Source organism: Tarenaya hassleriana, unplaced genomic scaffold (genome assembly GCF_000463585.1).
Source record: "Tarenaya hassleriana unplaced genomic scaffold, ASM46358v1 Cleome5, whole genome shotgun sequence".
Taxonomy (NCBI): Eukaryota; Viridiplantae; Streptophyta; class Magnoliopsida; order Brassicales; family Cleomaceae; genus Tarenaya; species Tarenaya hassleriana.
In genome coordinates this window covers 1,051,599-1,063,876 of record NW_010967707.1, presented here as the reverse complement: position 1 = coordinate 1,063,876, position 12,278 = coordinate 1,051,599, and the positions used below count along the sequence as shown (strand labels likewise).

Genomic DNA, 12,278 nt, shown 5'->3' with positions numbered 1-12,278 from the left:
TTCCCTACAGAGAAGCCAGATGCATTTAGAGGGTGAGTTGAGTTCTCGAATTCAATTTGAGATTTTTCTTTTGAAAAAGTTTGAAACTTTTGCATTTCGATTGTTGGGCATAAAACATATATAACATGATATCGCCGTTAAAATGTGAAAGGAAACTAGATAACCTTCTGGGTTGAATTTGGGATCCTGGGTTTCTTCTTGATCTTGAGGCTTGAAGTCATTCATCTGCAAATTCACCATGAAAAAAGGAGGAGATTGATACAAGGGTATGTACCAATAACATATATATAACAAAATACGTATATATATGTAGATGAATCGCCATTGAAACGGGAGCCGTATACGCACCCAGGTAGGTGTAGTGACGGAGGGACTGTCGGAACCGATGTGGGCGACGTGCTTAACATCTGTCGGTAACCCAATCTGCATCTCCGGCTCTTTCTCCTCATCTGCAATTTAAAAAACAAACAACACCACACGAACATAAGATCTCTGCATCCTTAATTTTTGCATTGATGAGATGGGAGACTCACCGAAAATCTGAGTAATGTAACGTAGGCCTTTCAGAAGGCCCTTCATCGTCGTCGTCGCCATCTCCCGATCAGAGACAAGACACAAGACCAAAACAAAAAAAGGTCTCGACTTTGTCGTCTGCTAGAGCTCTGCAATGGCGGCAAACCTGAAGTTACGGAGGAATCGATAACAAACAGATCAACAGAGATTAACCCAGAAACAACGGCAGATAAAAGGAGAATCATTTGCTTACATTCGAAGGAACACACACAGATTTGCACGAATGTTGATGTTGTTGTCTTGATGGGTTCCCTCTCAAATTCAACCAGGAGGAAGGACGAGGGAGAGAGAGAGAGAGATCACTATTTTTTTTTTTGACAAGGGAGGTTTTGTTTATTTACAGGTTAATAACAATATTTAAATTTATTTTGTATTTTTTTTTAATATATTTTTGTCTTTCTTTCCTCAGGTCATGGCGACAACGTAGAGCTAATCAAAATCCTACGTGGGAAAACCACTAGACGAGAGAATTCTCAGGGGAAGAAGTGAGGGAGGAGAGGCAATGGCCTTTACACACCAAAAAAAAAAAAAAAAAAAAAGGAAACGTTTCAATAAAACACGTTTTTAGTCTCTTATTAAATTCCTATAATTGGAATTTATTGCCACCTTTTGTTTATAGACTTCGGTTCTATAAATATAACCACATACTCATAATTAGATCATAATTAAATCACGATGGACGTATTACAAAGGGATCAAAGCAAAATGGTATTAACCGCATGAATTTAATAGGGAGAAATTAAAAAAAAATGCGATTTAAGAAAATTAGGTTAACGGACGACGATGGCCATGAAAATCTGGTTCAAGAAGCTTTCATGACGTCCAAGCCCACACTAGCCTGCATGCCAACACATAGAGTCACTGCCATTGATAAAGATTTCGAGGTTTTTTTTTTGTCAGAACACGTTACATTCCAAACTAACTTACCAGAAACTTGTGATTATCTTGAAGGAGACGGCCGAATTCAGAACAAAACTTGTCCATGTCGGCGTTGATGTCACCCGAGCCGGATATGATGTCCATGAACCTCTTCCTGTCTGGTGCAAGCTTCAAGGCCATCTGAAAAACTCGGTTTCCACGGTTTGAAAATGAGTTATGCGCTCTCATAGAATGTCGATTGAAGTGATGGGCATGTTCGATATAGATCTGACCGAGAAGCTCGAGCTGGCGAGCCATCCGTGCCATTTCTTGAGCGTCTTCTGGTACGAGTCGCCGCAAGCTTGCGACATCGTCCAGTCTGGATGCGCAAGCAAGTTTCTGAACAGCTCCACTAAGAAATCCATGGCTCTGAAACAGTCACAAAAGCTCAATCACTAAGTGCAAGTCTCTCACTTTGGATCATGTCTTGCAATATAGAACTACGAGATATCGGGCAGGATCGATCATCAAACTCTGATATCTTTTTACCTCGTCAACCAGAGAATACCGTTGGTGCAACTCGACGATCCTTTGGCTGTCTTAGACTCGATTTCCACCTGTACGAAAGTGTACAAGTACTTGAACTTGTCCGGGTCAGATTGGTACTTGTTCTCCAACCTCTGCAAGAGAAAACCCGACATATAATGCTGTCAGAAAGAAACACCGACGCAAGAATCTGAATCTTGAAAACGATGAACGAGGGAGAGAATCATCGCACCGTTATGTTACCACCAATGTCGGATTTCACTAGAGCCATGGCAGCTCCGAACTTATCTGGAGGAGAAACACCAAAGAGGAAGAAACATGAAAAATCCAAACTATGTAACATGGCACGATTTGGGACAGAAGTTGCTCAAATTATGCGACAGAGAAAGTAAACCTAAAACAGGAAAGATCATCTTGCAGAGCTCAAGAAAAGGCTTGGTCAGTATCTCCCCTTGTTTGGTCTTGGCATGTTCCATCGCTCCCAGCGGAGGCGTGAACACTGTCCCCTCCATTTCCTTTAGCGGTCACAAGGAACCTGTCTATCTTGATTCTTGCAAGCAGTATCCAGACAAAGCATCAAAGCCGTATACAGAGGACGAAGCTTAGATTTCATAGAAAATGATAACAGCCAACTTCATTCACACACACGCAGCTACAGAATTTCGTAAAATCAGCTCGAGTCACATTGAATCCCAGATATCGGAAATACGATCAACATCAAAAACAAGAAAATCCCATCAATCAGATCGAAGAACACGATCTGATTAGATCTTTCAACCCTCATGCTATAATCGCATTGGAAAAAAATCCGAGATCTGCCCATGCAGATACCGATACAAGGATCGAAATTGTACCTTTTTTTTACGAGAATACAGGAGAAAGGTTTAGCAGGATCAGATGCTAATAGCAAGAGATTGTTCTGAGCGCAAAATGTTCGTTCAGTGAAGCCGATTTGCCGACCCCTAAGAGAGTGCCGTTGTAAGTTATAAGCCGTTGAGATTGGGGGCCATGAAGGTAGTTTCGTAAATAATTGGGGCATATTAGAAATAAAAGTAAATTACAGACCCTAAAAAATAAATACAAGTTTGTTGTTTCTAGGGTTACGCTCTTTCCCCGCTCATATAAATGTCTGTCGAACCATCGGTCACCGTTTTCGGGCTCCATACGGTTTAGGGTTTATCCATCGACCAACAATGGTAACCTTTTCTCCCTCTTTCCCCCGGACTGAATCTCCTCTTCGCGTGATGTGATCTGATTCTCGTTGCTTATGTGCAATTTTTGTAGGCCTTCAAGAGGTACGTCGAAATCGGAAGAGTGGCTCTGGTAAATTATGGAAAGGACTACGGGAAGCTCGTGGTTATTGTCGATGTCGTCGATCAGAACAGGGTAAGCTATCCGCTCTTGTTTCTACTCCGGTTGTGACTGTTCTCGGCTGTGATGTTTGGCATCCATCCTTGTCGAATTGCTGAGAAAACCTAGGATTTCAAATGGATTCGAATGGGAGAGTTTTTCAGTTTCGATTAATTGTAGCATTGCAGTTGTATGCTACCGGAATGACATTGAAATGAAGCTTAAGGTACATTTGGGGATCGTAAAGTTTATCAGTAACGGTGACTTGAAACGAGTTGGGAATGCATTGGATTGAGCCGAATTCGGGAATGTATGAAGTGAGATTCTGAAATGAATTTGGGGATGCGTACTTGGAACGTGGTTGAGAATACAATCGCTTTCAGCGAGTGTGTAGCTTGGAGTGATTTTCTTGATGTGTACTACTGGCTTGAAGTATCACTCTGTTTGAGTTTTGTTTGTCTGCTAAATGATTATCGCTATTGACTTGGGAGAAGGAACTGTGGCCTTTGTTAGCTTTAGCCTTTAATAAGCGCATCAAACTTTCTTGCTGCCATGAATTGTGATCACATATTTTCAATCTGATGCTAATTGGGATGCTAATTTTGTTCATAAAATGTGTTTTTTAGTCATTATTTTGACAGAAATTATCCGCTTCTTACGGGATTTATGATGTAACCCTGGTTAACAGTGTGCTGTACAAAGATTTTTTGGTTCATTTTTAGTTCATTGTTTTCCAATGATGTTCTTATTGATAGGCTCTTGTCGATGCACCTGATATGGTGAGGACCCAAATGAACCTGAAGAGGCTCTCACTGACCGACATCAAAATCGACACTAACCGTGTCCCGAGGAAGAAGTCTCTCATCGAAGCCATGGAGAAAGCTGGTGAAAAATAACGCCTTTTCCAAACACCATATTGCCTTTTACTTCCAAAACAACAAATGGTGTGTTGTTCTGTGGTTCATTTTCGTCTTAGGCCACCATCTCTAATGGCAGATGTGAAGAACAAATGGGAGAACAGCTCGTGGGGAAGAAAGCTGATTGTTCAGAAGAGAAGAGCTTCACTCAACGACTTTGACAGGTTCAAGGTTATGTTGGCCAAAATCAAGGTACAAGACCCGATCTTGTCAATATTGTATGGCCGGTTCCGAGCGTTATGGAAGCCGGAAATGATACATTTTTTCACGTATGCGTGGATGAATGCAGAGAGCTGGATTGGTGAGGCAAGAACTTGCAAAGCTGAAGAAGGAAAGCTCATCATAAGTGCATCATATTGTACGAGTGAATCATCTTTTTTTGGTCAGTCGTGTTATAAGAATTTGCTAAATTCAGTGTTCATTACATTTTTTTACTTCAACATCGTCCTTTGTTAAAAAAAAGGGGGGAATTTTCTTTTTTGGATTCGCATTTTATTTCATCGTATGTATAACATACATCGAACCGCCGAATTAGGAAAAAAAAATCAATCTGATTTTTAAAAAAGAAAATACGATGACAAAACAGACAAAACATAAGGGAGTAGTTTTCTCCGGCGTTAATTCCATTTTCTATGAAGAAAAGGGCAAAGTTTTTACAGCTTCAATGTCAGATCAACGAAGTTGGGGCCGGAGTCGTCGTCGATAATGATCGGAACATAAGTCTCCGGCGATCGATGCTCGAGCTGACAAAGAAGCGGCAAAGTAAGATCACCGTTTTCCGGCGGCGTCGTCGCGGGCAAAAGCTGCATCTGCTGCTGGTGGTACTGACGTGGCGGCTGGCCGAACATGTATTTGTTGTTGCGCATTGTCGGTGTCGCCGGGAAATGCGACGTAGGAGTCGCCGGAAACCCATTTTGGAATCTCCCGTGATTGTATAGATAATTACGATAATAATTCAAGTCGATATGATTACGCGGCGGATAGTGATTGTAAGAATTTTGGTAGAGCAGAGGGTTTGAATAGCTGCGAGCGGCGGCGGAGGGGGAGAGAGAGGGGGTAAGGGAAAGCGGTTTTCCGGCGGAATAAGAGAGGGGGGTTGCTGTCGGCTGTAAGAGATCATTTTTCATGTGACAGGATTCGATGTGTGAGATTAGGGTTTGTGGATTTGAGAATATCTGTTCACAAATCCGACATGCGATTCTCTGTGGTTTTGGGATTTGCATGTCTGATTTCTCGAAGTGCAATGCGAAAAGAGAAGAGCAAGAGGTTGTGAGAAGCTTGGCACACATACACATGTATATATAAAGGTGTGTATGTATATGTGTATGTTTAAAATTATTTTCCATGTTTGTATTTTTTTTTATGTGGTAAATGGTAATGATGAATTTGTAGTTATCTAGGACAGTTACATTACATGCATGCATGTGTTTGTAAGATTTGGTTGTAATTTCCATTAACGGATGATGTAATTTTCAGACAATATATTGTGGTGCATCCTTTTTATAAAAAAAATTAATTAATTGATTATGTGTTCTACCTTTTTTAAACGTGAATGTGGTCCGAATAATTTTTTTTAATGGTAAGACATGGAATAGAAAAGGTACGGTCAATTTAATGCTAATTTAAATTATGATAATGAATGAGGTTTTATTGGGAATGTACAATTAATGGTTAGGTTTGTTGCATATTAATTCAAGAATCTAATATGATAAAGGGAAACAATGAATAACTTAAAATATTTGTAGATTCTAATAAAGGAAATTGATGGAAGATTAGTGATAATTTAGTAAGCCCAATTAATTAGTTTCTGAAAACAACATTGGGAAATTTACACCTCTTGACAGCTAATTTAATTATTATTACGGATTTCTTGCTTTATTATTTCTTTTTTATAAAATCATTTTGTGGGAAAAAATATTAAAAATGGTTTCTTTTCAAGTAATTCCATGTGGATTATTCCACTTATGGTGTTCTTCCAACATTTTTGCTTTAACAGACAGATATTATTTGATGATTATATTCATTTAGCTTAAAGAAGATGTTTCTGTCATTTTTATGAACATTTATTTTCAAATAGATTCAAACAAAACTAAAATGTAACTATATCCAAAATAAAAACTATTTATAGAATATTTATTTTCCTATTTACTACTTCCTTATCCACACACATATGACATGGTGTCCACATCCGTACAAAAGATATTCTTCTATATTTGCATAAAATCAATTAACTGATAGTTAATAATCCTCTAGACAGATGTTTCAAGCAATGTCCATCTTAGCTATAGTTATTTTTTTTTTTGGTTAAATTAGCTATAGTTATTAAATCTGGAATATAAATATTTTTAGGGTGACATTTGTATATACGAGAGTATATATTTCTATTTAGACTTACGAACTAAAAGTGAATAAGTTAGAGATAATACATATATAAAGGTGATTATTTTGAATTTCTGTTCGGATTCTAAATATATTTGAATTCCATCATTTCGATTTTATAAAAATGATAACAATTCGTTCTATATCAAAATTAGTTATGTTCCGTTCATTTTTATTTATAGTTGTGTTCGATTTTTATTAATAAAAATATTTATTTATTTGAAAAAATTATATATTTTTTAAATCGGTTTAATTTAATTTTTTTTAAAATTATAACCATTCAATTTTTATATTAAATTTAATTCGATTATAATTATATATTATAATTATATATTATTTAATTCAATTATTATAGATACAAATAGTAAATAAGATTCAGAAATATAATATGATAATTTACTTGTTCAAAAATAGAAAAAAATAAACTAATATTGAGGGATGTTAATTCCTATTTCCTATCTTTACAGAATCTCAAACGTGCGAAGCAGTAAGACATTTGCATGGAACATGACCAAGCACCACATGTACATGACATTGTAAAAACACATTACAACCACGTGTGTGTATATATATAGACACAGATCTTTAATCGAATAATTTGTTTTTTAAATAAGAGCAAATATTTTCGCGGAAAAGGTGTAATCCATAAATGTCTTTAACATGAAATGACGCTTAGATCTGATTAAAACCCGAGTCACTTCCTCCTGCCGTTGCCAATGTTAAGGAGCTCAAGGCTCTGGAGCGTGATGTCACGCGCGGTCCTTGCAGGAGCAGCCCTGGTGAAGGACGAGGAAGAGGGCTTGGACGAATCGGGACCGAGCTGGGTTCTATAGGCAGTGGACGAGCGACCGTTGCCAGGGACGAGCCTGCTCAAGCGATTCTCTATGAAGTCGGCCGAGGAGGTGGCTCTGGTGCTCGACACAGCCACTGCTTTTCTCGAAGAACTCACGTTTCTTGATGACGAGATGGGTCTCTCGTAGTTTTGCTGATGCCAAAAAAAAAAACAAAGTAAAAAATGTAATGGTTGAACACAGAAATCAAGAAAGCAAACAACACCTTGATTCAAACAAAACTAAAACTATGAAAAGGATTGGATTTTGTTTTCTAGGGGGGTTAAGAAGATTAACCATGTCTTTGGATGCTAATATGTTCTCCGAGGTTCTTGGTCTATAACGATCGGCTTGAACGCCACTGCCAGAGCCGTTTCTTCTAGCATAAACCTCTGGAGTACCTGACAGTCTGTCCCTGTCCCGGTTGTCCTGCCCAACTACGTAAATTTCCCGGAAAAGCTCGTTACTGTCTAGGAACAAATCAGTCTCTTCAATCATAAGAGAATTCCAAGACAGAAGTGGGTTAATTTGGTTTTGGATCAGTGTTCTAAATCAAGCAACTTGAAGGATGAGAAGAAGAAGAGTTTCAACAAGCACCAAGAAAAAAAATACAAAATTTTGGGACAAAAAAGTGAAACCAGAACAGGAAAAAGTTAAAGAGGATTCAATGTTCATACCTGAAGGTTTCTCTGTTCTGTTTGCGGATGGAACAGGAGGGTTCAGAGCTGGTCTCAGGCTTGACTGTTGTAACAAAAGACGAGTGGCATAAGGATAAAATCTCAAATTTAAAATCGTATAAGAAAAAATTTCTCTAAACATAAGTGTGAACTGACTCTTGGTTTGGAACTGGAACTGAACTGCGGATGCTTCAAGATTGTCCAATCGAATACATAGTCAAATTGATAGCCTGCAGTAACCAAAAAAATATCGAATCAACTCTTTGAACTTTCGAGGAATGATTCAGAAACATTAGAGCATAATAGATTTAGCAAATTGACAAAAAAAAGTCACCTTCTCGGATGAATAAATCCCTGAAAAGCTTCTTCAGGTATGGATAATCAGGCTTGTCTTCAAACCGCAATGACCGGACATACAGAAAATATGATGTGAACTCAGGGGGGTATGATTTACAAAGGACCTGCACACGGAAATTCATCATTGTATCTATAAATTCACACAAAGACAGATACCAACAGGAAGGGGGAACAATTCAACAAAAGGACCAAAACCATTGTCAAGCTAAGAACATTTTCAGCTTCAATCGGACCAAAATTTCAAACCCCACCCGATCAATACGAGGGTGGACATGCACATAACAGAGTTTGATGAGTAAAGGATTCTTTTACTAGCTAAAAGATAATGGCAAAGTCCTATAAAAAACAAAAATCTCATCATTGGAGAGGGAAACACTACCTCTACGGGCGTTAGCCTTTTCTTTTCACTAATCTTGTCATACTTCTGCTTTTTGGTGCCGGCACGAAGGCCTTGCCAAGGAAGGCTGACACAAAATCGAGAGAAGAATAACTATCACGAAAATGAGGTTAGGAAAATACCGAAGAAGTACAAAGAAGAGATATATCTCTACCTTCCTCTTAGAAAATACATAAGCACATATCCAAGGGATTCCAGATCATCCCTCCTACTTTGCTCTGTAAAGCGTTTTTTCCGCATCAGTATATGATCAGAAATAGCATAATGTTGAATTCACACAATATAATGGACAAAGAACATACTCACCGATTCCAAGATGAGTATTAACACTTGCATATCGAGCGGTTCCTGTAAGATTCTTGTTTTCCCTAAGAAATGAGGGGCCAAACTAAAATTGTAAGAAAATAGAAAATAGGCCAAACTAAACTGTAAAACAAACTAAAAATTTTCTACATTACCTGTATGGAATATGCCGGTGTGTTTGAAGATCCCTAAACTTTTTCGCTAGACCATAATCAATGACGTATACCTGCCAAAACTAAATGATGCATCAAGGAAAATGCAAACGTATATCCTTCTGATGAAAATTTTCTTAGCACTTAAAGCCTAGTTGCAAAATCATTCCCAAGGAAAAGTTCTACAACCACATAAATATTATCATTCGTAAAAAAAAAAAAACTCCACATGCCATCGCTTCACTCATTGTAGGGTGCAAATTCAATAGTAGCGAGTGAATGATAACTTGCCTGGTTTGCTTTGCGTCCAAGACCCATCAAAAAGTTATCTGGTTTAATATCACGATGAAGAAACCCGCGGGTGTGCATATACTCGACCCTGTTTAGCTAAAGAAATGAAAATGGAAAATTGAATTATGAGGAAATACGGATATGCAATCGAACAAAAAAAACGAAAGAAAAGGAACAGTTACCATCTGATCTGCGAGCATTAGAACTGTTTTCAGAGATAACTTCCTACTGCAGTAGCTGAATAAGTCCTCCAAACTCGGACCGAGAAGATCAATCACCATGCAGCTGTAATCGCCCTCAACTCCGAACCATTTAAGGTGAGGAATACCAGCTTCAAGAATTCAAAGAGCACCAAACAATCAACAAAAGTAAATCCTATGTTCATAATTGCCCAAAAGAATGAGCACTCAAGACAGAGCTTACTTCCTCCTTGGAGAAGCATATAGAGCTTTGATTCATACTGAAGTTGGGGATGCCTAGAACTCACGGGTTCCTGCATGAAGAGGCAAAATATTAACATCAAAGGATAGGGAAAGAAAGCATGGACGAAATTATAATGACGAGTCACGAGTCTCAGTTTAACAAAACCTCCATAAAAAAAAAATCACATCGAAACGAGCTACGTTTCAGTATAAAGGGTAAAGAAAGAAGGACAATAATCTAATGAAGAAGGGGAAAAGAGACACCTAATGTAGATAAGAGGCTTTACAAAGTCTTGAAAAAAAAAACTATGTGCCATAGAAGATATCAACCCATCAGCCAGAAAGAAGGTCAACGTTAACCATCATCATCTGATCGAATATAAGAAAACGTTTCTACCCGTTTAGCACCGGGTAAAGGCTATTATAACCATGTAGAGAAACAAATGGAAGAAATGGACTTTCTACCAGTATAATGAAACTACATATTCAAACGATTTTGAGACAAATTTATATTGAGACAAACTATAACACCAAGTTCAACAAGGAAACACATTGCAGCTTACCATCTTAACAGCCACTTCTTCTCCAGTTTGCACATTCAACCCTGAACCAAAACCAATGACAAGGATTCGATCAAGCAGCTCGACATTTAAGGGGGAAAAAAAGGAACAGATACAATGAAAATTCAGCAAGAAAACCCAGAGGAAATTCTATATACCGAGAAAAAGTTCACCAAATGATCCACTGCCGAGCTTTCTTCCAAGTTTATACTTGCCACCAACCACACGATCCATTTTCTATCCTCAATTGAAGATTTAGAAACAATTCAGATGGAAAATATCCGCCCTTCTGCTATGAACTTGGAACCCGATTGACCCCACCTTTTATTCAATCTTCTCTGGTAAAAAAGGTCGACAACACGGATTTCACCAAGGGAAATTTGCACTATTTGGATAATAATGTCACCGAATCCACCCAGAAAGCTGATAAGAACTATAATTTCCGTTTATCACAGAAATTACAAAACCCAGATCCCAATCGTGTACCTGGGCTCGCTAAAAGCCGATGGAATGGTTAAACCTAGACCAATTTCTGGAAGACCCCAAAGTCTCACCAGATTTCAGTGGAGACAAGACCAAATTCACAAAATCGTAGCTTCGATCTTCTCTAATCGTTGAATCGACAAGGAGTTTGACCCAATTCGTTTTTTTTGCAAAATAACCCAGGTCATCTAAATTGACGCGGCTAAAGAACCCAAGATCAAATCTCAAGTCAAGAGCTTAGCTTCTAATACACCCAAGTTAAAATTACCCATTGACCACCACCACCACCACCACCGTCATCATCATCACCCAACTCTGACTACTTTCTACAAAGATTCGAATCAGAAGAAGAGGAAGAAGAAAAGCAGGGTCTGCAGGAAAAAGCAGCAGAAACCGAAAAGGGACAAAAACCGCAGAAAGAACAAAGAGCGAGCGACGATACAGCGTAGGAAACAAGGGGAAAAGGCCTCAGGCTTCGATTATATCGTCTGATCTAGACTGGGGACTGCGCGTGCTAGGGATGGAGTTTGATTCAGTATCTTTCCAGGGCAGAAGACAAAATGGAAAGAAATCCGACGGCGCTGTGATTTTCTTTTTCCCCCTAATTTGCTTTGCTTAGCAGTGTAATTACCGTTGTTTGCCCTTTTATATATATTAATGTAAGGCGCCCCTACAATTTTTTTTTTAGGCTTTTTTTCGTTATTTAAATTATTTTTGAACACACCGCTATCATATTTGAAAAACAATTCTCGTAATTTTATTATTACAAATATTTTGTTATTATTTTCCGATGATATATGGCTTCTACTTTAACTATAAAAAATATTGTTGTGTATAATTTGATTCGCTGATTCTGGCCGGCACTACTGCTCACCTTCCATTGGCAAGAAGAAAATAAAAGGATATTCTCCACATTAAATTTAAATATATTATTATTATTATTATTATTATTATTATTGCAAATGGTACTGTCGGAGACATTATCAAATTAATAGAAAAATCTGGTCCGTTTTACCCTCAAATCCAGACAAAAGAAGGTTGAATTTAAAAAACCGATCGTTGTGTTCAATCTTCAATTCCGGGTTTTCAGATACAAGAACAGGGCTGGTGTTTTTAATCAATAAAATTGGGTTGAAGAAAACCGGATTTAGCCCGAGTACAAATCCTAAACCGGTTTTAACCT

At 38.1% G+C, this 12,278-nt stretch overlaps 4 protein-coding genes across 6 annotated transcripts in view; 1 reads left to right on the top strand and 3 right to left on the bottom strand.

The window, feature by feature from the left end:
* LOC104827379 (CRIB domain-containing protein RIC1-like) overlaps window positions 1-1,014 on the bottom strand; it is a 1,434-nt gene extending 420 nt beyond the window's left edge. Inside the window, exons 1-4 of the mRNA XM_010560552.1 lie at window positions 767-1,014; window positions 534-679; window positions 349-449; window positions 55-225 (exon numbers count right to left, since the gene is read on the bottom strand). Coding sequence (XP_010558854.1) covers window positions 55-225; window positions 349-449; window positions 534-594 — 333 coding nt within the window. The 5' untranslated portion in view covers window positions 595-679; window positions 767-1,014. The remainder of the gene's footprint in view (window positions 1-54; window positions 226-348; window positions 450-533; window positions 680-766) is intronic.
* A 105-nt stretch (window positions 1,015-1,119) lies between these two features.
* On the bottom strand, window positions 1,120-2,943 carry LOC104826089 (glycolipid transfer protein 1-like). 3 transcript variants are annotated; one of them, XM_010558611.1, is made up of 7 exons: window positions 2,832-2,943; window positions 2,372-2,527; window positions 2,210-2,265; window positions 1,981-2,111; window positions 1,725-1,860; window positions 1,501-1,632; window positions 1,120-1,411 (listed from the first exon to the last, which is right to left on the bottom strand). In XM_010558611.1, the coding sequence occupies exons 2-7, from the start codon at window positions 2,487-2,489 to the stop codon at window positions 1,376-1,378; spliced, it is 609 nt and encodes a 202-aa protein (XP_010556913.1). In that variant the 5' UTR covers window positions 2,490-2,527; window positions 2,832-2,943; the 3' UTR covers window positions 1,120-1,375. The 3 variants fall into 3 exon arrangements, with proteins under 3 accessions (XP_010556913.1, XP_010556914.1, XP_010556912.1); XM_010558612.2 differs by having other exon boundaries at window positions 2,372-2,520; window positions 2,832-2,942; XM_010558610.2 differs by having other exon boundaries at window positions 2,372-2,938.
* A 121-nt stretch (window positions 2,944-3,064) lies between these two features.
* Window positions 3,065-4,724, top strand: LOC104826088 (60S ribosomal protein L14-1-like). The gene is made up of 5 exons (XM_010558609.2): window positions 3,065-3,173; window positions 3,262-3,363; window positions 4,083-4,212; window positions 4,324-4,436; window positions 4,534-4,724. Exons 1-5 carry the CDS (start codon window positions 3,171-3,173, stop codon window positions 4,588-4,590), a joined length of 405 nt encoding a protein of 134 aa, XP_010556911.1. The 5' UTR covers window positions 3,065-3,170; the 3' UTR covers window positions 4,591-4,724.
* Window positions 4,725-7,097: 2,373 nt separating this feature from the next.
* LOC104826087 (casein kinase 1-like protein 8) lies at window positions 7,098-11,708 on the bottom strand. The gene is made up of 14 exons (XM_010558608.1): window positions 10,771-11,708; window positions 10,616-10,656; window positions 10,054-10,123; window positions 9,813-9,961; window positions 9,631-9,726; window positions 9,343-9,413; window positions 9,191-9,252; window positions 9,039-9,102; window positions 8,867-8,951; window positions 8,465-8,591; window positions 8,287-8,360; window positions 8,131-8,194; window positions 7,751-7,890; window positions 7,098-7,608 (listed from the first exon to the last, which is right to left on the bottom strand). Exons 1-14 carry the CDS (start codon window positions 10,844-10,846, stop codon window positions 7,318-7,320), a joined length of 1,410 nt encoding a protein of 469 aa, XP_010556910.1. The 5' UTR covers window positions 10,847-11,708; the 3' UTR covers window positions 7,098-7,317.
* Window positions 11,709-12,278: the final 570 nt, after the last annotated feature.

Bases quoted from the DNA above. Each gene is read 5' to 3' on its own strand.
- LOC104826087 (XM_010558608.1), bottom strand. From the start codon at position 10,846: ATGGATCGTGTGGTTGGTGGCAAGTATAAACTTGGAAGAAAGCTCGGC. The intron at 9,414-9,630 runs GCAAGTTATCAT...TAGTTTTGGCAG, and splicing joins TTGGACGCAAAGCAAACCAG to GTATACGTCATTGATTATGG. The intron at 8,592-8,866 runs GTAGTGTTTCCC...TTCCGTGTGCAG, and splicing joins AAAGGCTAACGCCCGTAGAG to GTCCTTTGTAAATCATACCC.
- LOC104826089 (XM_010558611.1), bottom strand. From the start codon at position 2,489: ATGGAGGGGACAGTGTTCACGCCTCCGCTGGGAGCGATGGAACATGCC. The intron at 2,266-2,371 runs GTTTACTTTCTC...TTTCTCCTCCAG, and splicing joins GATGATCTTTCCTGTTTTAG to ATAAGTTCGGAGCTGCCATG. The intron at 1,861-1,980 runs GTAAAAAGATAT...TGACTGTTTCAG, and splicing joins GGTATTCTCTGGTTGACGAG to AGCCATGGATTTCTTAGTGG.
- LOC104826088 (XM_010558609.2), top strand. The intron at 3,364-4,082 runs GTAAGCTATCCG...TCTTATTGATAG, and splicing joins ATGTCGTCGATCAGAACAGG to GCTCTTGTCGATGCACCTGA. The intron at 4,437-4,533 runs GTACAAGACCCG...GGATGAATGCAG, and splicing joins TTATGTTGGCCAAAATCAAG to AGAGCTGGATTGGTGAGGCA.